Below are 24,195 nucleotides of genomic sequence, written 5' to 3'. Positions count from 1 at the left end.
AAACTAGTGTAGCTCTTGCCCTGTTCAATTGAATAGTTTAGCTAGAATGTTCCATTTTTACCAGCAGAGATTCTTCTAACGATAATACGACACAAATCATTCACGCTACAGTAATTTTTGTATGGTTATGTTACAATTGGGTATTTAGAAGAGTTAATTGATTCTATCCATTCCTCGGTAATGAGTTGCCAATCATGTGTTTTAACTTTAATATCACATTTAAGACCTTTTCTCAGGATATTATATGTATTTTTAAGTATACAATTAACTTGAGCAACTTCATGCCTTCCCTCAAATTTGATGGCGGTGGAAAGTGTTTGTCCAAAATTTGTTTATTTTATTCAAATCATCATATAGTGGATTAAAGATATATGAATGTCACATAGAAATCACTAAACATTGTAAACGTTTTCAACTGCAGTCCAGAATCAAAATCAGGATTAAGTGCTTTTATTATTCCTTTTATATTCAGCCAGCAATTATACATTCGGAATTTATCAACTATCTGAGTTTTTTTGTGCTCAAAAGTGCTTTTGTTAGATTTTTCAGTTACTTAGCCAGAAACTAAAACATTTGGAATTTGTCAAACTAGCTCAGTTTGTATTACTTAAAAGTGCTTTTATTAAATTTTTACTATCCAGTCGGTATCTAAATTACTAGGAGTTGATCAGCTAGCTGAGTTTGTAGTACTCAGAAGTACTTCTATAGATTTTTCTATAGTTAGCCAGCAATTACAACACTTTTAGTATCAACTAGATGATATTGTTGAACCTAATAAATGCTTTTATTAAATTTTGGAACTCTGTCTAAAAGTAAAACAACTGGAATTTATCAGTTAGTTGAGTTTGTTGAACTGAAAAGTGCATTCATTTACTTTGTGATACTCACCCAGCAACTGAAACACTCGGAATTCATTAACTAGATAAGATTGTTGCACAGAAAAGAGTTTTTGTTAAATTTTTTGTTCAGTCAGCAGTTAAAACACAAGGAATTTATCAACTAGTTGAGTTTGTTGTGCTAAATAAAATTAATTAAATTTTTTCTCAGCCAGCAATTAAAACACTCGAAATATATCAACTAGCACTGTTTGCCTTACTCAAAAGTGCTTTTATTGAATTTTGTTACTCAGTCAGCAACTAAAACACCTTGAATTTACCAACTATCTGACTTTGTTGTAACTACATAGTATTTCCTTTTAATTTTAGTACTAGGCCTGCATGTAAAAGATACTGAATTTATGCGTTTGTTACTGTCAAAGCTGGTTTTTAAAAATTTGTGTTACTCAATAAGTAACTGGAACACTCAGTATATACTAAATAGATGAGTGTGTCGTTATCAAAAGTGCTTTTATCATATTTGTTGATACCCAGTCGGTAACCCAAACGCATGGAATTTGTGAGCTTGTTGAGATTTTGTGTACTTAAAAGCGATTCTATTAAATTTTTGGTAGTCAACCAGCGAGAAAATAATCGAAATTCATAAGCTAGCTGAGTTTGTTGTACTCAAAAGTGCTTTCATTTAAGTTTTTGGAACTCAGCCAGCAAAAAGAACACACGGAATTTATCAACAACCTTAGATTGTTTTACTCGAAAGTGCTTTTATTGAATTTTGATGTTCAGTCAGCAGTTAAAACACAAGTAATTTATCAACTAGTTGAGTTTGTTTTACCCAAAAGTTATTTTTTAATTTTTGATAATCAGCCAGCAATAAAAAACTGGAAATTTATCAACTAGCTGAATTTGCTGTGCTCAAAATTGATTTTATTAAGTTTTTTTACTCATTCAGCTACTAAACTGCTCAGGATTTACTGACTAGCTGACATTATTGTGCTCAAAGTTTGTCTTGCTAAGTTTTCGATACTAATCCTGCATGTACAACACACACAATTTATTTTCTAGCTGAGTTTGTTGCATTCAATGGTTGTTTTATTAAATTTTTGTTATCAATCAGAAACTAGAATACTCAGTATATACCTACTAGCTGAGTTTGTTGTACTCAAAAATGCATCTATCAAATTTTTGTATACGCAGTTGGTAACTAAAACATACGGAAATTATCAACTTGTTGAGATTATTGTACTTAAAGTGTTTTTTTTTCGATATTCAGCCTACCATCAGAACTCATGGAATGTATCAACTAGCTAATTTTATTGTACTTAAAGCTGCAATTTTTAATATTTTCATTCGTCAAATCCTTGTTTGAAGCTAGCAGTGCGACAGCTTCTGGTAACAGGTCTAGAAATAAAAACAGGGTAAGCTTATAGGTGTTTATTGCTAAAAGATCACTATTACACGTCCAAAAAACAGGAGTCCTATGATGTATCATACTTTTCACTGTGTTGGATGCACATATCACAATCTCTTGGTGTCCCTTGGTATCCAGGGTCTGAAGAACTTAACCTCACCTTCCAGATAGTCATAAGCTCCTTCAAATTAGACTTACTGAAACTCTTCTAAATTGGATGAAACTAAAACATTCGGAATCAACTAGATTAGTGTATTGTACTCAAAAGTGCTTTTATTAGATTTTTCGGTACTCAGTCAACGATTAAACCACTGTGAATTGATCAACTAAATGATTTTTTTGTGTGCTAAAAGGTGTTTTTATCGAATTTTTATACTCGGTTAGCAACTAAAACACACTGAATTTACATTAATCTATATAAGACTCTTGGTGGAAGGGGGGTTTACGTAAAGTAGGGTTTTACCTATGAACTTTGACTATTCTAAAAACAATAAGACAGGTTTATCTTAAATACATTTATTTCTTAAACATAATCAAAAAATTTTTTGAAAAAAACACACATATATACATTAAAATAGTACTTAAAATTCACTATCAAACATTCACAAATGTGGGTTCCTATGATATAGCAAGCTTTTTACCCGTATCATATACGCCTATAACGATCGGGTTTGTCCTTGGTATGCACTGGGGGAAAAAAACTGACTTTAAGTTTGGAACGGTGATAAGCCCGTTCAAATTCAGGACATTAAACTCTTCTAAAATGAAAAGTGGAATTTTGTGGTCATTGTTTATAGTTAAAAATCTGTCTATAGGTACATCAACCTTTTTCGTACAGTGCTTCAACTACACAAAATTGCATATTTCTTGGACTTCTTCGTGAAGACTACTCAGTTCTTTACCACTTTTATCATATGGCGTAATTGCTCATTACAAGCTGTTGTCATGCTCAAAAATATTATAGCTCACTTTCTAGTGATAACAGTAAATTTCTTCATGTTCCACAGACAACAAAAATGCAAATTCGAATGTAACACCACAAGAGGATTTTTCTGCCAATGAATTGAGTATCATAAATTCTGATCATCTTGGAAGCTACTGATGAAATATTGAAAGTAGAGAGTTTCTTCATCAAGCCTTTATACCTTGGCTCAAAGTTAAAAACCCTTGTTTCGAAATTGCCGAAAAGTACAAGTTCACTGATCCCAACAGAATATGTTGCACAATTAATGAATTTTAGTTAATACTCTAGTGTTCAAATGTGGTTGCCGCACGCTTTGTCCCGCTTAAATACTGAAGTTTAGTCTTTCAATCTATATTGCGCACAAAATTGACAAAATATCAAAAATGGAATCAAATTTATTTTTTGCGTTGTAGACTAGCCTAGTCATGTCAAACATTTAATTTCACTTGGAGTTTTCTACTTTGTTAAGGAAGTGGCAAGATATCAGGGCCATGTTCAGGGTGGTCGGGGTCTTCCGAATTTCTTTCTATCTCGTATAAATATTAAAGAATTGTATATAAACAAATTTTTGATGTGGCTTTAAAAAAAAATCGCAGACTCCCTCTCCCAAAAAATACCCCCCCCCCTCGGAACAAAGTCCTGAATACGTTTGTGCCAGACCCTACTCTGTGAATAGCGCTATTAGTTTCTAATCCCTGTTTTCCTGTGTTCCAACTCAAGTGAGCTTCCTATTCTCTTTGTAATATTTCTTTCTCTTTAGCCTCAGAATAATTTTGCCTTTTTCATATACAATGATACTTTTTAAACTCATCTTAGAAGATAATGACTTTTTGTAAGTTTTTTAACTACAAATTTGTAAGTCTTTCTATTACAAATTGTTTTTCGTCATCTTTAATTGGAAACTGTCTCTTTCTTCAGACCAAAAGAAAAGAAAGAATTGCATGCAAGCTTTGACGGGCTTATCCTTATCAAAAAATAATTATCTGCCGAGGGGATACCAACCTTCGAAAATCCTCTACACCTTACGACGCTTGCTAAGTATAGTGAAAGGGTACCTTTGTCAGACTGTGGTAAGCCTAGCAGGGACTTTACCTAGCGCGTCAGAGCTGTTTCACGCCCGGAAGAAGTCTGTAGCACACATTGCCCTCAAAGATCTACACCAGGCTACTAAAAGTTGGCGACACCTTGTTAACAGCGTTTAAAGTTCAGCGTGGTCAACGGGAGAATTAGTCGCCCTCTCATTTCCTATCTTTAATACTTTTGAGTTCATTAAAGATTAGATAAGATTTATGAGTACTTATTCCTTGTAAAAGCTCCTTAAATTTTCAAGCAACAAGCTCTTTATTTGTATTTCAAGAGTTGGCTCTAGTCTATATCAGCACTTAAGTTTGTTTTTATTTGGCCTAAAGATTGGTGATATAAGTTTCCTACCTACTTCATTTATTCGACAAACATTATAACTTTAAAATATTTTTGTAAATGTTTTCATAACTTTATTAAAACATTTTAATAAAATTTTAAAATCTATTAAAAATAATTAGCATTGAAATTGATCATTTTGTATATTGGAAGTTTTTTTTGTATTATAAATAGGATCGGATCAAGCGCTCGGTTGAAACAAATATCGTTATTTTGAGTTAAACTCTTATGCCTTTGATTCCCCATGTAATTTGTTCTTTTTGATGAGGGGGTCTTACACAGAGAAACCCGACTTTCCATTTGCATACGGTGGACACTTTTTGGTCCCATTTATAGCAGCTTAACCGAAGGTGGGTCGGAATACGCTCAAAGTATAATTTAAAATGTTGAATTGTGTTAGTCAAATTGTAATTTATAGAGGATCAAATTAATTGAATCAAAGCAGAGTAGTACATTAGATGTGTCAAAAGCAGGGCCGTATCTATGTTTCTTTTCGGGGGGAGGGTTACAAAAGAATTTGTTCTTGGAAGGGGATGACAAAAAAACTTTAAAAAACACATCAAGGATTTGTTTATATTCATTTTCTTTACGTATTTTACCAGTCGGACAAACATTTCGCAAGGGTTTCAGACCCCCTGGATACGGCTCCATCTGGATACTCCTCTGGATACGGCTAAAAGCAATGGATAAAATTCATGATCAATCTGAAGTTTGAATAAATATTTTGTTTTATTCTTTGGATTCAGTGGCCTTTCTGCTTTTGTTGTAAGATGGTTGCTCATCTTTGTTTAACTTTTTTCTTTTTATTTATTTCAAATTGCTTATTGTTTTTATTTTTGTGCTTTGACGGTTTAGGTTTGTTTATTTTCTTTGTGTATTATTTAAAACTGAACACTGTTTGGTGGAATTTCTTATCAAAATATATAGTTTTCTTTGCATTTATTCATTTTGATACTCAACTACTGAAGAAATTACTGTTTACCCAAGTCAAACTCTGAAAATTTATGCCTATTTCTATAGTCTGAGGAAAAGGAGGAAACCCCTAAACAAAAATTCCTAAGAATTTCATAAATTCAATATATTTCCTTGTGCAATATCAGGTTTCGTACTAATACCTGTTTTGTCAGAACTTCAGATTTTTCCTTTTGTCAGGAAAAGGGTAAACCTTTTAGCATATTCGTTCCTGGAAAGTTACTTTTGTAAATGAACTAGATATAAAAACTCTCTTTCCTTGTGCTATATCAGTTTATTTTTATATTACTAATATTCCCAGTTTTTCTTTGATAGAATATCAGTGTTTTTGTGACTTTTTTTGTTTTTTTCAAGGTTATAGTTTTTCATTCAATATGACAAGCCTTTTTGCTTATGCCGCTTATGGATTCAACCAGTAAACGACAGTAGAGAAATAAAGTTCAACCCAAGTATTATTTAGAAGCTTATTATATTTTAATTCCATACACATCGTAATCCAAACTAAATCTTGTCACCTTCACATTTCATTTTATTTCCAACCGACTGTCGTGTAACCCTTGACCCATATTTCAAGATTATCTGCAGTTTATTAAATGCTAAACTCGTTTATTTTAGGAGGAGCTGTTGGGTCAGTCATTCACAGAGTTTCTCAACTATTGCCTTAAGCTTTTGAAGTCTCTTAGATATTACTTCGTTCTCTCACAGCCAGGATGTATAAGCAACTTAGAGTCTATGCTAAGGTATGACACTTGATGCTTGGACTAGAATTAAAGTGTGTGTTTATTTATCAATCTTCCTACCAAAATTACATCGCATTGCGTTTCTGATTCTCCTAACTTCAGTCAAAATGTTCCTGATACACCTACAAATAAGACCGATTGTTATGAAAAATACACACAATACCTTTTGATTTTGGATTTTCGAAATTTTGGTGAATCTAAGTCACCCATTATTATCTTTGTTTACATCAAGCTAATTTGTCAACACTGAGCTGTGACTTTAGGTTAATTTATTCATATTTTTATTATTTGTATCCTTTTAAAAATAACTGTTCGTTTTACCTAAGAAGCTGTGCTTAATGACTGTATGTCTGGACAGTATACCTTTGAAGTTTCATCAAAGTTTAGATTTACGTATTCCGATACTAAATGCTCGAATCTTTCTTAGTTTTGAAACTCTGGGGGAAAATTTAGTAAAATTTATTAGAAATAGACAACCAATGCTCTCTTAAGATTTGTTTTACCTATACTTCCTCATGGAACGTAAGCCATGAAAAGAAATATAAAATAATTTCAGTAATAAAATTGTTTCTTGGGCTTTCGACAGAAAAATCTAAGAAATTCATCGAAAAGATAGAAACATAGGTAAAGAGTGGCGGTCAGGAGCCGCCGATCAAAATAGGGAATCACCGTTTGTAACTGAGGACGACACACACGTGGGTGTTACGTAATGATGGTGCTCACGTAAGTGTTACGTAATGGCGGCACACACGTAACTCTTACACAATGATGGCGTACACGTGGAATGCTACATAATGCTTTAAGAGATTTTTTTCTTCAAGATTGTAATTCCTTCGAGATGTTCTGCTTTTTTTCCTCAAGCCATTTTTTCTTCCAAAGCGATTTTTGTCCACTTCAGGAATCGAATATAAGACCAAAGATTTTCCCAGTTAAACTGTGCCTTAGAATGCTGAACCAAGAAGCAATTGATGTTAATATGATTCTGGAACTATTTTCTGCTTGATAAGCTAATGATTGTATGTTCTCAATCATTTCCACTCGAGAGCGCGCAAGTATTCAACATTGTTGGTGATTATTGCTCTATTAGACGCGCCTGCTTGCAACAGTGTATTAATGTTCTAACTTGACCTAGACAATCCTTTGTTTTGATTCTCAAATGGCTATGTAAGACAACTGAAATTTATATTATACAGCTAGGAAAGGCCATTTTTGACAAGAAAGTAGTTCAGTCAAAAGTGTTTACATAAATGCTGAGAAATTTGCTATGAGTATACCAACAACATTCAAAATACAATAATGTATGAAAACCAGAGCTTTTAATCAATCAATCTTGTACTCGCTTCCAGTTTGTTCCGAGAGCCTTAGTAATCCAACCAGAACGAGTATAACCTTATAAGGTATTCAATATTTTCTTGAATAAGCCTTATGTTTATCTTCATCAGCCAGTGGTTTTATATAGTTTCCCCTGTAGAATTAAAACCTTCTTAAACATAAGGAAATTACCTTCTAAAAACAGGGCAAGCCCCTTCTTGCATTTAGATAAGGCTCTTAAGTTTTAACATCGCTCCTTACTTTTAACGAAACATTTGATCTATTTCAGCATCTTTTAGTCTTTAATTTTATATTTTCTTATTGTTAAAAAGAACATAGAATTTAACAGATTTTCTCGAAAAAGCCTTTTCCTTATCCTATTCAACCAGTGGTTTTATATATTTTGCTCTGTAAAATAAAATTTTCTAAAAAAAAACACAAAAATTACCTTCTTAAAAACAGGGCAACCCCCTCCGTGCATTTGAGATACTGCTCTTTAGTTTTAACATCGCTCCTTAGCAAAACGTTTGATGTATTTCAATTCTTTTCGTATTTAATTATATATTTCCTTATTGTTAAAAAGAGCATATAAATTGAAAAATTTCTTTTACGAGCCGTCTCCTTATTTCCAGTGATTTTCTAAAAATTGGCTACACTTTGCCACCCTGTGACCCCCGTCATCATCACTTAACCGTTTATTGACGTTTAAATGTCCAGATATATATTTTTTATTTGAATAGTTGGAACATACCGTTTCATTGTTAGAATGTGATAGTCAAAGGCAGTGCACATAACTATTGTACTCTATGGCTGGCTCATGGCATTCCAAGGAACCTATTAACATTCCTAAAAATTTTCAGACACTTTCTTGATATAAACCATGCCTTCAATCCCTTCCTTTGTGTCTTTACAAGCCAATCATATTATCCTCCTAAGTATTTTTAGATTTATAGTCCTTGAACATTTAGGTAGTACTTTTGGGTCACAAAGCTCATATGAACAATATTAGTACTATTGATCATATACCAACAGATAAACTCTATGAACCCAAAGATATCAATATCAAAATGTATGTTGAGCCTATAGGTAACAACACAGAAAAATTGTGTATGAATCAACCAGTTTAATTATTATTCTTCTGGTTACGAATTAAGAGAGTAGAATAACTACACTATCAGTAGAGAACGTGATCAATAGTTTTAGAGAACAGATTCGTAATGTCCAAAATTGATAATTTGGTAATAATGTTTGTAAAATTGCGGCAATAAAATGTTCGTTTGCATTTCAGTGTTGATAGGAATTTTCAAGATGTTCATGTTAGAATTAGACATGATATTGTGATATTGATGTTGACATAGACAATTAAAATTATGTCTATGTAAATCTGATAGGTTATTAGCGAACGGTTAGGACAATAGTTTGTTAAATTGCTACAAAATTGAGGAGAAGTGCTGACTTAAATCAAGGATTTGTCTTGCAACTGGTTTCGTTTTAATGAAATCTTTTATGTTACAAGAAAGAAACAAGTTTGAAGCAAGGAATGTACACTGAGAAACCTTCATTGATTTTGAAAATTGAAGGTTTTTCTTAAAAGGTTCCTAATAGACCTAGACATGATATGTTAGTAATGAGGTTGACATAGACAATTTGAAATGATTTCTACGTAAATTTGACAGATTATTAGCAATTGGTTCTATCAAGTGAACTTTTTGAAAGGGTACCATATGACAATAAGTTGTGTTAGTGATAAAAATTTCACCAAAGTGCTTCCAAATCTGTTGTGATGTTAGCGAATTTCTATCTAATATTATCAAACATCTTACACTGCATTATTAAAATCTCGCCTGATATAATTAAAATCCTCAACTGCATTATCAAAACATTACGTAGTATTATCGAAATCAACACACAAAGACAGACACAGAGACAAGCAAGCAGACGCTCTGACTCACAGCCACAGAGTGAGAGATAGTGTGTTAGAGGGAGAGAGACAGAGAGAGAGAGAGAGAGACAGACAGAGAGAGAGAGAGAGAGAGGCAAACAGTAGCTCAGACACACAGTCAGAGAAGGAGATAGACAAAATGCATACAAAACACAAAGAGTAAAACACAAAAAGAAATACACAGAGACTGTTACGGAGACAAGAAAACATTCGCTCAGGCACACAGGCACAGAGAAGGAAAGGGAGACACAAACCCATGCAAACACACAGATTCAGACACACAAACGTACAAAGACAGATACGAGGACAGGCAAACATCCGCTCAGACAAACAGACAGAGAGAGAGAGAGAGAGAGAGAGAGAGAGAGAGATGCAAACAGACACTCAGACACACAGGCAAAGAGCAAGAGAGGGAGAGTGGGAGAAAAGATAGAGAATTAAAAAAAGAAACTTAATAGGCAAACGCATACATGTGTGTCTGATCGATTGTTTGCTTGTCTCTCTCTGTCTCATGTCCCCCTCTCTCTCTCTCTCGGTGTCTGAGTGGGTGTTTGTTTGTCACTGTGTCTTTCCCTGTGTGTTTGTCTGTCTGATTCTGTGTTATTTATGTGTTTTTCCTCTCTCTCTCTCTCTCTCTGTTTCTGTTTGTCTTGGTGGGTGTTTGCTTGTCTCTGTGCCTGTCTTTGCGTGTTTGTGTGGCTGGCTCTGTGTGTTTGTATGTGTTTCTCTTTCCCTCTCTGTCTTTCTCTCTCCCTCTCGCTGTATCTCTCTGCCTGTGTCACAGTGGCTTTTTGCTTGTCTCTCTCTGTGAAAGCGTTTCTGATTGGGTCATGTGCTAGTCTCTGTGTCTATCTTTGTGCGTTTGTGTGTCTTACTCTGTGTGTTTGTTTCTCTTTCTCTCTCTTTCTCTCCCCCCCCCTCTCTCTCTCTCCCTCTCTCTGTCTCTCTCTCTGTGCCTGTGTGTTTGATGGGCTGTCTGCGTGTCTCTCTGTCCCTTTATGCCTGTGTGTCTGATAGGTTGTTTGCTTGTCTCTTGTTTGTCTTTGGGTCTGTCTTTATGTGTCTTTGTGTGTCTGACTCTATGTGATCGTATGCGTTTCTTCTCTCTCACTCTGTCTCTCTCTCTCTCTCTCTATCTATCTATCTATTTATCTATCTATCTTTATGCCTGTATATCTCTTTGGCTCTTTGTGTGTGTTTTTGAACTGATTTTGATAATATCACGTAAGGTTTTGATAATACAATTATCATTATATATCAGGGATATTCTCGTTATATCAGGGGAGATTTTGATAATTTTCTGCAAGATATTTGATAATATCAGAAAATATTTGCAAATGTAACAAAAGATTTGGAAACACTTGACGAAAATTTGTATCAATAACACAACCTATTGTCATATGGCACCGTTCCAAAAAAATCACTTGACGGAATCATTTGCTAATAACCTCTAAAATTTACGTAGAAATCATTTCAAATTGTCTATGTCAACCTCATTGTCAACATAATATGTCTAATTCTAATATGAACCCGTTAAAAACTTTTCAAAAGCAAACAAAAAATTTAAAGACAAATCCTTGATTTAAGTATGCACTTTTTCTCCTTTGTATACCAATCTAACAACCTATTGTCCTATAGTACCATTCCAAAATAATCACTTAACATGACTAGTTGCTAATAACATGTCACATATACTTAGGCGTCATTTTAAATTGTTTATGACAACCTCATTATCGCCATATCATGTCCAATTCATATATTAACCTGTTAAGAAATCCTATCATAACACCAAAATGCAAGGGAACATTTTTATTGAAGCAATGTTATTTACAATATTACACATTAATAATATTATTGGACAATTTTGACATTATGAATCTGTTCCATAAAATAAGTCAGTATGTCTTCTCTCTCCTCTTAGTTCGTAACAAGTAGAATAATCATTGATCCATTTTTGAGTCATACGCAATTTTCCCTCTGTTGTCACCTACAGGATCAATATGCGTTTTGACGTTGGTATTATTGGGTTCATCGACTGTAGTTGTTTGTGTATAATCAATTTTACTAATAATATCCACGTGCTTTTCGTTTTTCATCGATTCTTGTTAAATTCCTTGGTGATATTGTCTGCCAATACCCTTGTTATTTTGCCTGCAGTTTGACTATTTATTACCACATTATTTTTACACATTTAACAGTTCCGACACTTAGACGAGACACGGCTTATGATTTTGGTGCAGCAGTTTCTTTTCCCCATTGCTTTCATTTGAACACTGGCATCAGAAAGGTGGCGACATGATATATCAATGGTTAATTGGTTTCCACCAGCAGTAGCAAGAAGCTGGCTTTTGTCATCAGCTAATAGTTTTATATTTGTAATTTATTTGTGCACTAACATCTCTGAAAATGTTAATCTCGCATATCCACCATCACAAGAGTTGAATTTTTTCGGCCCTTCAAAGGATTCTGATCTCTAGCTTTCAAGACAATGCACGCATACATCTCTAATAGTGTTTTCACTAGTAGTTGTTTCATAGTTCAAATATTTGTCTTTGTCAGCATTCAACGCAACTAGAACTTTATCATGTTCAAAAAATTTCTTGGAATTATTCACCTTCGCTTTTTTAAATATGAGGTAATATTTTTATCCTTCCAATGTAAAAATAATACTGTTTAAAACATATGTACTGTCAATGATCAGCCATAGAGTCCCACGGGGGGCTGCCGTTTGAAAAATCCAAAATAACCACTTTCAGCAAAGATTACATGCCATTCTAAGAAACGGAAAAAATTACCTCTCTACAAAATGGGTAAGTCCAAAACAAGGCGTCAAGAAGCTGGGGGAGGGGTATTTGCGGTCCCTTGAGGATGGGATACGGGTAACCATGAGTTCCTTTTAAGAAAGTGTTAACATAAGCACTAATTCTCATGAATATGATGATACAAGCAGTTACACTATGTATATGTTAATAAATGTGGTCAAGTGAAGTTCAATACTATATTTTAAATTCTATTATTCCAATTTGAAATCAAATAAAACGGTTTACTTAAGTGATCATTGCTCTGATCACGCCATTTCTACTATTCCATTTGGATTCATATAAATTGTTTTACTACAGCGGTATTCTTTGTTGTTAGTGAAGGTTGAGTATATGTTAATCATGTCAAGAAAGGTAAACGTAAATGACATGCCGGCTGGAATTTACTAATGATGTATCCTTTTGAATATGCTAATAAGGTTATTGGTATATTCAAATGAAGTTAAAGCTATAATCATTAGATCCTCAGGCTGTAACCTCTGTCCCTGTTATTGCACACTACTTTTACTTATAGGCTGTGTCTTAACCTTCCGTATCCATACATTCATTTTTTTTAAATAATATAAAAATACTTGTTTGTCCTATCGGGACTCAAACATGACCTGAAAAAGTTTGTCTAATTTGGTATGCTATTTTGGTTATTTAACACTCTATTTAGTATGCATTCCTCGCTCTAATTTTACTACCGCAAGAAAAAAGTTTCTTTCAAACTAATGCACCAATGTTTTTCAAAATATTATGTCAGGAAAGATTATTAGGTAAACTTTCTTATAGGTGTTTGGTTTATATGACTGGAATGTATTACTACCGTAAAGTCTGCCCTTTTAATAAAGAGCTTCGAGGTGAACTAATGACAGCTATAAGACGAGGTACTATTGACTGGTATGGCACTCAGTGTGAAAGGTTAGTCAAATTTTATATCATTCATTTTTTTTTTAAGTGAGGGTTTTCTGAAAGTAAGGACTAAATTGTTAAAATGTAGGTGATTGGATCTAGAATTTATGAAACAAAACTCAAGAGCAATGATAGCAATCTTGTAAATGCTCCTTAGGGAGTGTTCAGGTATTTTGCTGTTATTTTAGGCTTGGTATATCTGTTTTTCTAATTGCATCAAACATTTTAGCCGTCGTGGCTGAATGGTTAGCATGCTAGACCTGAAATCCTTTGTCTATGAGGGTAGGGGTTGTAGTCTTGTTAAAATTGGTTCCTTTGTTTGAAACAGGGGTCAGTGACATGACTCTTTAAGCTCATCCAGAGTTCACCCAGATCAAACTAGGTACCTGGATAAATTTGTGGAAGGTAAACATGAAGGATGTAAACAAGCAAAGGATGACTAGCCTCAACCCCTCCCTCCATTTTACTTTCTGGTTGAAGGGCAATGAAATAGAGATCAGCACCGCCGTTAGGGACTATAACGTTGAGTCCTGTATAATTTACCTTTTACCAAAGATTTACAACTTAAATACCTGTATCTATTCACAGCAGCTCCTCTTATGTTGCTCTGTATTTCTGGATGGTAAGATCTAATGAATATTACCGCCTCCTTTGCTTTGGGTAATTAAGAGACCATTACTTTTTTTGCTTTGAACTTCATTTAGGCTACAATGTCAAATTGGTTTAGTTTTTTCTAACCTTTCGAATATGATGTTGATTGTTTCTGTTTTCCGACTTTCCTTTTACATTAACTTGTGTTTGTCTTCAGTTGTACGAAACCTCCTGAACAGATAGTTCAATGGAATGTCTTTCATACACGAAGAGACTGGAATCATATTAATCTTTGCTCGTTAACACACAAAACAAAACATATCTTTACTAGTTTAATTGACAGAGAAATTTATAGATGGTGACATAAAAATTATCATGCACGAGCACAGCCTCATCTTTTTGAAGCTAAGGAACTACTAACTTGTTTATTACAGCTTAGTTAGTGTTAGTTACCAGGTAACTTTTCATATCATCTAGCATAATGGAAGCATTTTCAAGGCTACACTTCTACGCAAGAGTGCATATCACTTGGAAGTAACTGATACTAGAAAAGCTTCATGCTCTAGTAAAGCTATGAGAGAGATCTGTGCCCCAGCAAAACGTGGATAGGCATATTCATTTATGAACCTGATGCGAGAGATTACGATGGTAGAATAAAACTATCTGGAAGTACATTGTTACAACCAATAATACTTCGTTAGAACAATTCAAACAAAGTTGATTCTGTATACTTTTTAATTTTCTTTTTGCTCGTCCCGCCTACCATATTTTTATGTTTTTGTGTTTTTTGTCTCGTCTATCATATCTAGCCATTCCGGTCTTAGAATTTTTATAAAAATATGAAAATTTTCCGAGGCTACTTACTTGCGTAAATACATTACTTTAATGCAGTGCTGAAGTAAAATGGAATGTGAAATATCATAAATTATGTTTTTAATGGGCTTTTAAGATGGTGAAATATTTAACTGATAAGATTATTAATTAAGGTTCTTTTTTTGGTAAAAATATGTTAAGAAAGAAAATGCAGGGGCTAAAATAGAACCAAGAATCATGTTGATTTATAAGAGCAGAAGCTGGAGAGATTTGTGAAAATAGTAAAATAGTAATGAACAGATTTATTATTTTAGGTTTACTGAACATCCACGAGTAAGCTAACTCGCTAAGGAAAAGGGGTATTAGTATTCTTGACAGAGACAAAAACATGTTTGTTGTGGCTTATGGCTACAGTTAAGTAATTACAAAAAAAAATAAGTTTTAAAGTAGCGATGAAAGTTTATTAAGTAAGTCTGAAACTAATACCTCCTCATTGTCAGCTGAACGTTCGATACCTGCTATTTTTTAACCTTTATGCCCAAAAAGCTGATGGTCACAAATGTTAATTTCATTAGTTTGCAGTTAAAAATTAATGAGCCTTCTAAGTTATTTTGTTGCTTTTTTCGGTTGTGATACTGTTTGTATTGGTGGAATCCCGACAATATATTTGGAAATGAAGGATATAAGATTAATCAGTATTCAAATATTCCTTACCAACTTCGTTTTCATCTCAACCTTAGCCAAGCATACGGGAAAATTGTTTAAAAGAATACTTCCATGCTTTTATGTGGGCTTTGCTCCCGGACCATTTTTTACATAAGAAATGGCGGTAAAGACTTGAAAGGGGCTCCTTTGATTAGGAATTAGAAATCCTAGTTTTATTTTTGAGATTCCAAAGTCAAACCCATTAAATTTTTTTAAATTACTTAGCTTCACCTGAAAATAGACATTTTTGTCTGAAGAGACATTTTCCATTGAATAATATATATATTTATTTGTAAAATTTTACTTTAAAATAAAAAGTATAACATAAATAAAAAACTCTTATAGGTGAAGTATTTGCGTTCTCTAACTTAAAAAAAGTTTAATTAATTACGCATAGGTTGTGATACCAAACGACGTGTAGTTTTTAAAATCACCATACATTATTGAAAATCAAAATATAGTTTGCTTTATTTCCAGGTTCCTGAGTGAAGACATTATGGATAAGGACCTGCATGACGCACCAGTTCCAATGGCTCGCTTAGTATCAAACCTTGTCAGTGATCTGCAAAGATCTTTGCAAAGTTACAATCCCCTATTCATCCGGTAAAATACGTTTTCTTACTGAAATTTTGAAAAATCTTGTAAGATACGTATTATATGTGAAGACAAAGCTGAGATTTCAAACAACTTTAATCTCCTAAAAGGTTTTTTTCTCTCTATAAGTAAAATAGCTTGATTATACCATGTTTTCCGTATTTGATATCTTGAATAATGACTGCGGAGAAAGTCAAAGCTTTAAATAGTTTTAAATGTTATATGCAGTTTTACAACCCGGTAAAATAGAAATTTGCTTGACAACATTTCACGACTGGCATTAAAAAAAAACGTGGACAACACCGGTATTTTACAGTTAAAGAGCAATAATAGGAATGAAAACTTGGGCAATGAGTCAAGGATATACCTAAAAGAGTCTGGAGCCCCTCTACCTGTCCCCTTAAATCATGGAAGTATTAAACATATTTCCACGATTTTCAATTATTTGCAGAAAATTCGCATTTTGATCCTGTTGACTTGGGCTTCTCTTTCTGGAAGTATACTCTTTCTCAGAAAACTCTTCGCGTCAGCAATTGACCCCCTTTTAACGTCACACTAGGAGATGCTTAAAATTTGATTCATCCCACTAGCTTGAAGGATTCAAATAAAAACATTCAAAATAATCAAAAACTCCGATTGATTGCCTTAAAATGTGCGCCAGTGAAATACTAAGCTCTTCCCATCAGAAAGTTAATTTAATTCTTTTCCAAAAATGTTTACGTGTGCATTTAGTCCCAGACATTAAAATCAAAATCTGAATATGTTTTGATAAGCTTGGTTTCCCAACTGACAAGAAACTTGTATTTTAGAAAACATCTGGCACAAAATAACAAAACATAGGTATAGAGGTTATTAATGCCTATTCCCTAAAAAGGAATAGGCATCCTTTCCTTTTTAGGGCAAATTTAACGATTCATGTAATCTAAAAAAAAAATGTACAATTACAAAGTGACATGTATATGTTTTAATAGTTGCTTCTGAAGGTATTGCTCTATGGCATTAACCAAGAAGCTTCGAGCAAAGTTTCTCCTTTCTTTTGTTGTTGTTTTTTGTGTGCATATGTATTGAGGGATAGCATTTTTAAGCGTAATTGACGCACTTTAGTTAGTTAATATACAGCTGGCAGATTTATTGAGTATAGACAAAAATACCATAAATAGAAACTAATAAGCCTTTCTTTTCGAATAATTATTTTAGGCGAGGAAAAGATATCTGATCATTTAATTTTCTATGTATTTTGGTATAATGTTGTTGCAATATTTTCTTACTTGTAGCTTGTCAGGTAATGGGGAAAATCACACATCTTTGAGGCACCCAAAATACACAATCAACTCATACAGAAGAGAGTGCGTCTGGACAATGGACTACGGTAGTCGATTACAATTGACTAGACTATAGTTAAGTCAAACGTAGTTACGATATGGACGACAATTGACTTGACTACAGTCAAGTCTACTGTAGTTCCTAGTGTTGTTCCCAGAAGGACAGAGTGTCTAAAGCTTGTATCTTTGTCAGTAGGTCAAAGGTCATATTGTCAGGCAAAATTATCAGAGGAACTCGAATTGTTCTCGTTTCAAGCACCCAAACACCCCTTTCGTCAAAAAATCTTAAATCCATAAGCGAAACTTCCAACATCGCTCAGTGACTTCTCGCTGACTTTTCTTAGTGACAGGGGTTACGAGGGTTATCGAGGGTAAAACGATCAGATTTGCTGTGACTACAGAGAGTAAAACGCTTGCGTTGATTCTAGTTCGACTATAGTCAACTAGAGTAAAACGTCCGAACGTATTCAGAACAAATGATGTGCCACTCTGACCATAGGGTTTAGCCCCTGGAATCATGTGTGCCCATAGAAGGGGTAGAGGGTGCACCAGCCCCGCCCCCTAGGTAAATAAAGCTGCCTTATATTTTATATTTTTTTTTGAGACTTCTTTTGTACAGCATTGAAATTGCCGATTAGACCAGGTAAGCTCTCCCAGAATTTCATCTTATGGGCACCCATGCTTGGAATTTTAGGACACCATCATATTTTTAACTATTCTAAACGTGATTTTTAAGCGTTTTGATGCTGTCCAAGCTACTGAAAGTCTGTTATGATTTTATAAGTATAATTTATGACAGTAGTCTTAACAAAATGGATTCATGGGGAAATTACAAATACAATATAGAATTGAGTTCTGTCTATTTCCTTTTTCAAAATCTGTTTGACTATTCAAGGAGCTGAAAAATTTTCCTTGGATATCACCCTTCAATTTCTAACTTGATTTATAAGAAAATGAATTCTTTTGTGAATCACAAGGTCGATAAGGTTAAATAATGTTTCTTTTCAAAAAAACATTTTTCCCTGCTTATGATCGACCCAATGACGCATTGTTTCTTGGTTAGTTTCTTAGAAAGAAAAATATCTGCGAGTGCACTTCAACGAAAATTCCAATTCAGAATTTTCCACGTGAAAGTGAATTCAATCACAAAGCTAACTTTTGTAGGCATATTATAAGGTAATTATTAAGAATAGAAAAGAAATAATGGAAAATAAGAAATATATTCAGAGATTTTAAAATTTCAGTAGCAGAAGAATAAATTTAAGAAAAAAGAATCTGCTACAATTTAATAATACTACAATAAAACTATTCTTTAATAAATGATATATGCTTACCTAAGCTCAGAGAAAAAGTTCGAAATCCAGCTCATTTCCTTGGGAACAATATGTTTTTCACAGATCAGTAAAAGTAAAGCGTTAATTTAAATCTTATCCTTTATGTAGCGTGCACTTGACAATGATTAATCAAAATATTTGCCATTTTTGATTCGTTTGAAGACCATATATTTTAGGAACATATTTGAAAATTTTACTTATACACACTGCTAATCAGTTATACGATTGCATCAAACTAATTATGATATATCGCTATATTTATTTTACTCGTTACAACCGGTAAATATTTGTAGCCCCTAACCAGTCACATGATCTAATGAATGGTCGCTATAGTCAGTATTTTTCTGAAGTACTTTGATAATTACTGTCCTGTAGACTTTCAGATGATTCTGATCATCAAGTTGAAACTTTCAACAATTATATTGGAGGGATATAAACAGATATATAGGGAAAGAGGCAAAAATATTTCTTTTATCATTTTATCTTTGTTTTTTTTTTTTTTTTTTTTATTATTGTCTTCTAACTGGCTCTTAAGCCAGTATGTTTATAGTTGAATTGTCGCTGTCTGGATTTCGTGAGATGAACGTGAGATTTCAGCAGTTTTTAGGAAGAATAAAAGTCTGTTTGCAATAACAGCAAGACTTGAAGAGTCTTTATAATATATGAAAGTGAATAAACAAGAAAATCATTCGAGTATTGAAATCAAACCCAGCTTAAAATGTTCTTAAGGCCTTTCGTCTATTTCCTAGTATTCTAAATTACTTTGTGCTCTCATACTTAAATATATTCCAACAAAATTAATTTGTTTTTAGAAAATTTACTAAGCTTAGCATAATTGAAAGTTTATTTTTCATAAAGCTAAACATCTTGATTTGTAATTTTATTTTTGTAAATAGTTTACAATTTTTGGTACACACCTTCACCTAAAAATAAATTATAGAAGTTTGCATATAAAAGTCAAACATTGGGATAGGAGAGAGTTATATACTTTAAGATTTCTTCTATTAGATGTTAAAAATTTACTGTATGTACATAGATGCTGCTTTAGTTTTCTGCTGAGGAGAATGAAGCCAATGCCAACCGTTATCTACTAGAGTAAAGCTACTGAAAATTATATTTTTGACCCCTTTTTAATAAAGGTTCTCCCTTGGTATGTAGTTCATGACATCTAAGTCTTTTGAACAACCTACTTATATACCCTATATTAGCAGGGACTTCCTTGTTATAATGCAGAGCAATAACTCGAAAGAAATCAGTTGCCTTTAATGTTTACTTTGTCAGGTTTAAACATTGCAAACAGTTGCTTTCCGGACAAACTTTCTTTAAGATTGAAAAGATAGTAGTAAAGACAGGTAAATAAAAACCTTCAGACATCATATGGGATATAGACTCTTTTAGTTCGCTGGATGTTTAGTTCACCCAGCTGAGCAACTTATTTAAAATGTTAAAGTCTTGACCAAAAAGCGATTGTTATTGTAAGAAAAGGATTTCAAAAGGAAAGCTCAGTCTATTAAATTAATAAATAATAATTGGTTACTGCATGTGATAAGATCAGTTTCGCCCCCACCACCAACAAAACAAAGCATATAACACTTGTTTTTTGTTTTGTTTTTCTTGGGTTTTTTATTTGAAGTATTGGTTTGTAGCTATTTAAACTACCCTAGTTATTGAGTCGCTAATTTTGAAATTTCAGTAAGCCTGCTTTTGTTTATCCCACTTAGACATAAACTACTCTTTTGTCTTTCAGAGAGACCAACATACCCGTTTTCACAATCGTCTACAAGACCGTTGACAGAATGGTAAGATATTTTCTCCAATTTGCAGTTTAGAATCCAATTTAATTAAAGTAAGGGACCTATTTCTGCTGTCCCTTATGCAGCTAGCAAATGTTGCTAGCAATGTAGTGTTTCCTCTTGGAAACGCCAAACAAACGCCGAATTATCAGTAAAAGATGTACTAGCGTATTTTTACTGACTGTTGACAAAGACTGCAATAGCTCTGATATAACATTTATATTTTTGAAATGTTTTCATAAACCATGAGAGCAAAATTGGCTTAATTTGTCAACGATAATAACTTTAAGATAGAAAAATCCACACATTAACAACATAGCGTCAAAACAGGAGGTAAAATTAAATGAAACAATTTTTGAAAAATGAAAAATATTTGAATTTAAAAAGTACTGAGCTGATGTGTCAAGACTAGGTATGATAAATTTTCTACAGAATATGACTAATATAAAAACTAGTAGATGAGAAATAATAATTATAAGTGATTAAATACCATAGTAGAGGAGAAAAAAAATAGTCAGTTTAAAGTTATAAATTAGTGAATGAAGTCTTCAAAGTCTTTTTTAGGAAAGTTTTACACGGATGAAATTAGTGATTTTAGCTGAGTCAGAATGGGGAAGGTGATATCTAAGAGACAAAAATGTGCATTTGTTTAGGGATTACGGAGGATACTTTCAACTACACAACAGTGAATTTGACTTCCTTTCCTCTATGTCTTACGGGTTCAAAGAAAGAAATGAAATTGGGTCGGGTAACAAAGTTTTTGTGGCCTTACGAATATTTAACTATTTTCTTATTATGTTCTTATATTTTGTTAATTTTACTATTAAGACAAGTTCGAAGCCCCCATAAAAAAAACTCTGTATAATATAAATGTGTTATTTTATCTGTGTATTTTATCCCTTTTTGTTTTTGGTAAAGATAGCCTCTCAAGAAGTTACTCCAAAAGTTTTAGCAGCTGGAGTCGGTAATCCAGATGGATCTAAGTTAAAAAACATAAATCTTATAGGAGACTGAAAAAGCTAAGAAAAGCCTTTTAGGAAAAGCTAGGAAAAACTGGGAAAAATATGCAAAAAATATGCAAAAAATAAAGCAGTAAAAAAGAACAATGTAAAGTAGACAGTAAAGAACAGTGAGATTACATAACAGCAGCCAGCTTGTTTTATTTTTGAAGGAAAGTAAAGACTGAATTCAAAACTTAATATTAACATGAATACTATCTTATTAACGATCATTAATTGTATATGTATTTATGCAACTTTTCTCGAAAACGGCTCCACAATTTTCTGGAAAATTGGCATCCTGGGATATTCTGACCTAAAAAACGATCTAAATGGGTCAGAAGTTTGAGAAAATTCTTTAAGAGCCTTCATCTTGGAAAAAAAAAATATTGATGTGAGTGACGTCTTTTTTATATACATCAGCATTGCAAAGACGTTGCCACACTTGTCACACTTAAGTAAAAAAAAAACTAGAGATTTTCATTTATGGAAAAGTTTACATTAAATTTCTGAAAGAGCAGAAAACTGGTAATTGCAAAAATATTTGTATATACTTTCACAAGGGATTAAAACAATTCAAAGCCCTGAGAAAAGAAAACCAAAATTTGAATCTTAGTAGAAATAACTTGATTCAATAATCAAATATCTTTGGAAAGCCTTAGTATGAAAAAACAATTAATTGCGTAAAAAGCAAAACACTGGTAAGTCTGACTGACAGCATCTCTTAAAGAGTGACTACTCCGGCATAAAGAAAAAATCGTTAGTGCGAAAATATATGAAAATTTTAAAGTTCAGCTCAGAATCGCTAAACTTATTATGTAAACTGCAAAAATATTTACACTGCCTGAGCAATAATTTTAGTTTTTTTAATGCAAACTAGAAAAATACAGAAAATTTTTGAATTAGCTGTTTTTTTTTGTTAGATAAAATCAGCTGGCTACCTCATAAAGCTTACAGGGTTGAACGCAACCAGTTATATAATATCAGTAGGAAGGCCCGAAAACTTAATATTTGCAATTACTGCAAATGATTCTTTATTTTGAGAAGGGATTACAACAATTAAAAAACCTTAAAAAAACGAAAAATTTGAAGCTTAGTATATGGGGTTACAAAAACTTTAAGACGTATCCAAACTTCGTTTATAGGCATTTTTGTTATGCTTATGCGAGAAAAATACTCAGTAGGGGTGGGTTCAAAACCGTATCCCCCCACTGCCATGGATACAGCCTTGTTACCAATATTCCTTTCTCGCTGACTCTTTATGCTGAAGTTTCACTTCTAGTTCTCGGAGAGCATTTTATAACGTAACAAGTGTAATTAGTTGATAGATGAAACTTTTTATTTACTAGTTGTGTCTTGGCAAATTTTAAAGAAAATTTATTGTCTACATATTGATTTCTTAAAGCATTGAGTTTAAGAAAAGCTACATCTCAGCGTAAAGGGGCGGAACTATGGAGGGTATGGAGGATACCTCCACACACTCCGCACTTTCCTTATTATATTTTATTTCCATATTTACTTCAATTAAGAAATCAACCCTTCTTATAGTTGTCATTTTATTTGTCTTTGTTTTAGTTGTCATTTAATTTTCAATTCATATTTGAAAACAGCCGAGAGATGTGGGGCTAATGCTCCAATCAAAATGTTTTTGCGTTGGTCAGTTTTTCAACAAGAGTTTTAGAATCAAAAGAGCTTTTTAGGCATATTTGCTTTGCCCAATAACCATTCTAAATATGAAAAGGGAGGCCCTTTTCTGAATCTCCCAATTTGTGTGCTACATTTCAAATTTTGTATCATCTTTCTGCTATCCATAAAAACAAAGATTTTTCGTTTGAAAAATATTGTTTTGCTGTAAGAAAAGGACTGTAATCCCTTGAGCTCCCACATGTCCTCATTTAGCATTTGGCCTCTGAGCATCTGTATAATTGTAAGCTGGGTAAACTTCGGAATTCATCACAGTGGAATACAGTGACCGTCGGTGATTATAAAAGCTTCGCAATAAGTGAAATAACGGATTGTTATTTATTGACTATAGTACTATCGGATATTTTTGCTCACATACATAAGGTGCTCCATTGTCGTTTTAGTTCCTCTATTGAAATTGTTTGGTGGTGTGCTGGTTTGTAATCTCCCCCTCCAAGAATTGCAGTGGTCTTTCAACTTATTTATTCACTAACACTATCTAAAACAATAATTCTACAACGCCATCCATATTCCAAACTCTTAAGGTGCGTCAGTAGTGAGAAAACAATTAAGTTGTATTAGCAGTGCTCTGCAGGTGTCTCAGGCAACAAGTAGAAGTGGAGAAGAAACCACCGTAAAGGGGCCTTACATACATGCCCGTATTTAGTTACCCTTAAATTGCTGGGAAGAGGTGAATGGGTCCATACACTTCCCTTGTTCCTGGTCGGACTTGATTTACCGCTTACCTTTATGCTTTCTGACAAATTGGCGTGCTATATGGAATATTATTACTGACTGCGCATCGTGTTGTTTTTTTTTGTTTTTTTTTTTTTGAAGAAGAAGATATTATCTTACATTCATTGCTTGTTGTATTTATTTCTCTCGGTGCTGTACTTTTCACAATGGCCAATTGCCAAGGATGAAGAGACGGTGATAAAGGTTTGTGCTCTATTGTTTGCACAAAATCTAATTAAAAAGGCAATTGATACCTACAAAGTTGCACCAAAGGTTGACATTCTTGATAGGAGAAGAGGATCACATCCAGTGTCAACGTTTC

The 24,195-nt window shown here is 33.3% G+C and overlaps 1 protein-coding gene across 1 annotated transcript in view; it reads left to right on the top strand.

Annotated features, from left to right (window-relative positions):
* The window catches only part of LOC136039818 (BAI1-associated protein 3-like), a gene marked incomplete in the record, with an annotated part of 299,965 nt that overhangs the window by 198,171 nt on the left and 77,599 nt on the right, over window positions 1-24,195 (top strand). The window contains 4 exon segments of the mRNA XM_065723725.1: window positions 6,215-6,339; window positions 13,186-13,314; window positions 15,892-16,017; window positions 20,412-20,463. Of these exon segments, the coding sequence (XP_065579797.1) occupies window positions 6,215-6,339; window positions 13,186-13,314; window positions 15,892-16,017; window positions 20,412-20,463 (432 nt within the window).

Source organism: Artemia franciscana, chromosome 20 (assembly GCF_032884065.1).
Source record: "Artemia franciscana chromosome 20, ASM3288406v1, whole genome shotgun sequence".
In the NCBI taxonomy this organism is placed as follows: domain Eukaryota; kingdom Metazoa; phylum Arthropoda; class Branchiopoda; order Anostraca; family Artemiidae; genus Artemia; species Artemia franciscana.
This window is presented reverse-complemented; position numbering and strand designations above follow the sequence as displayed.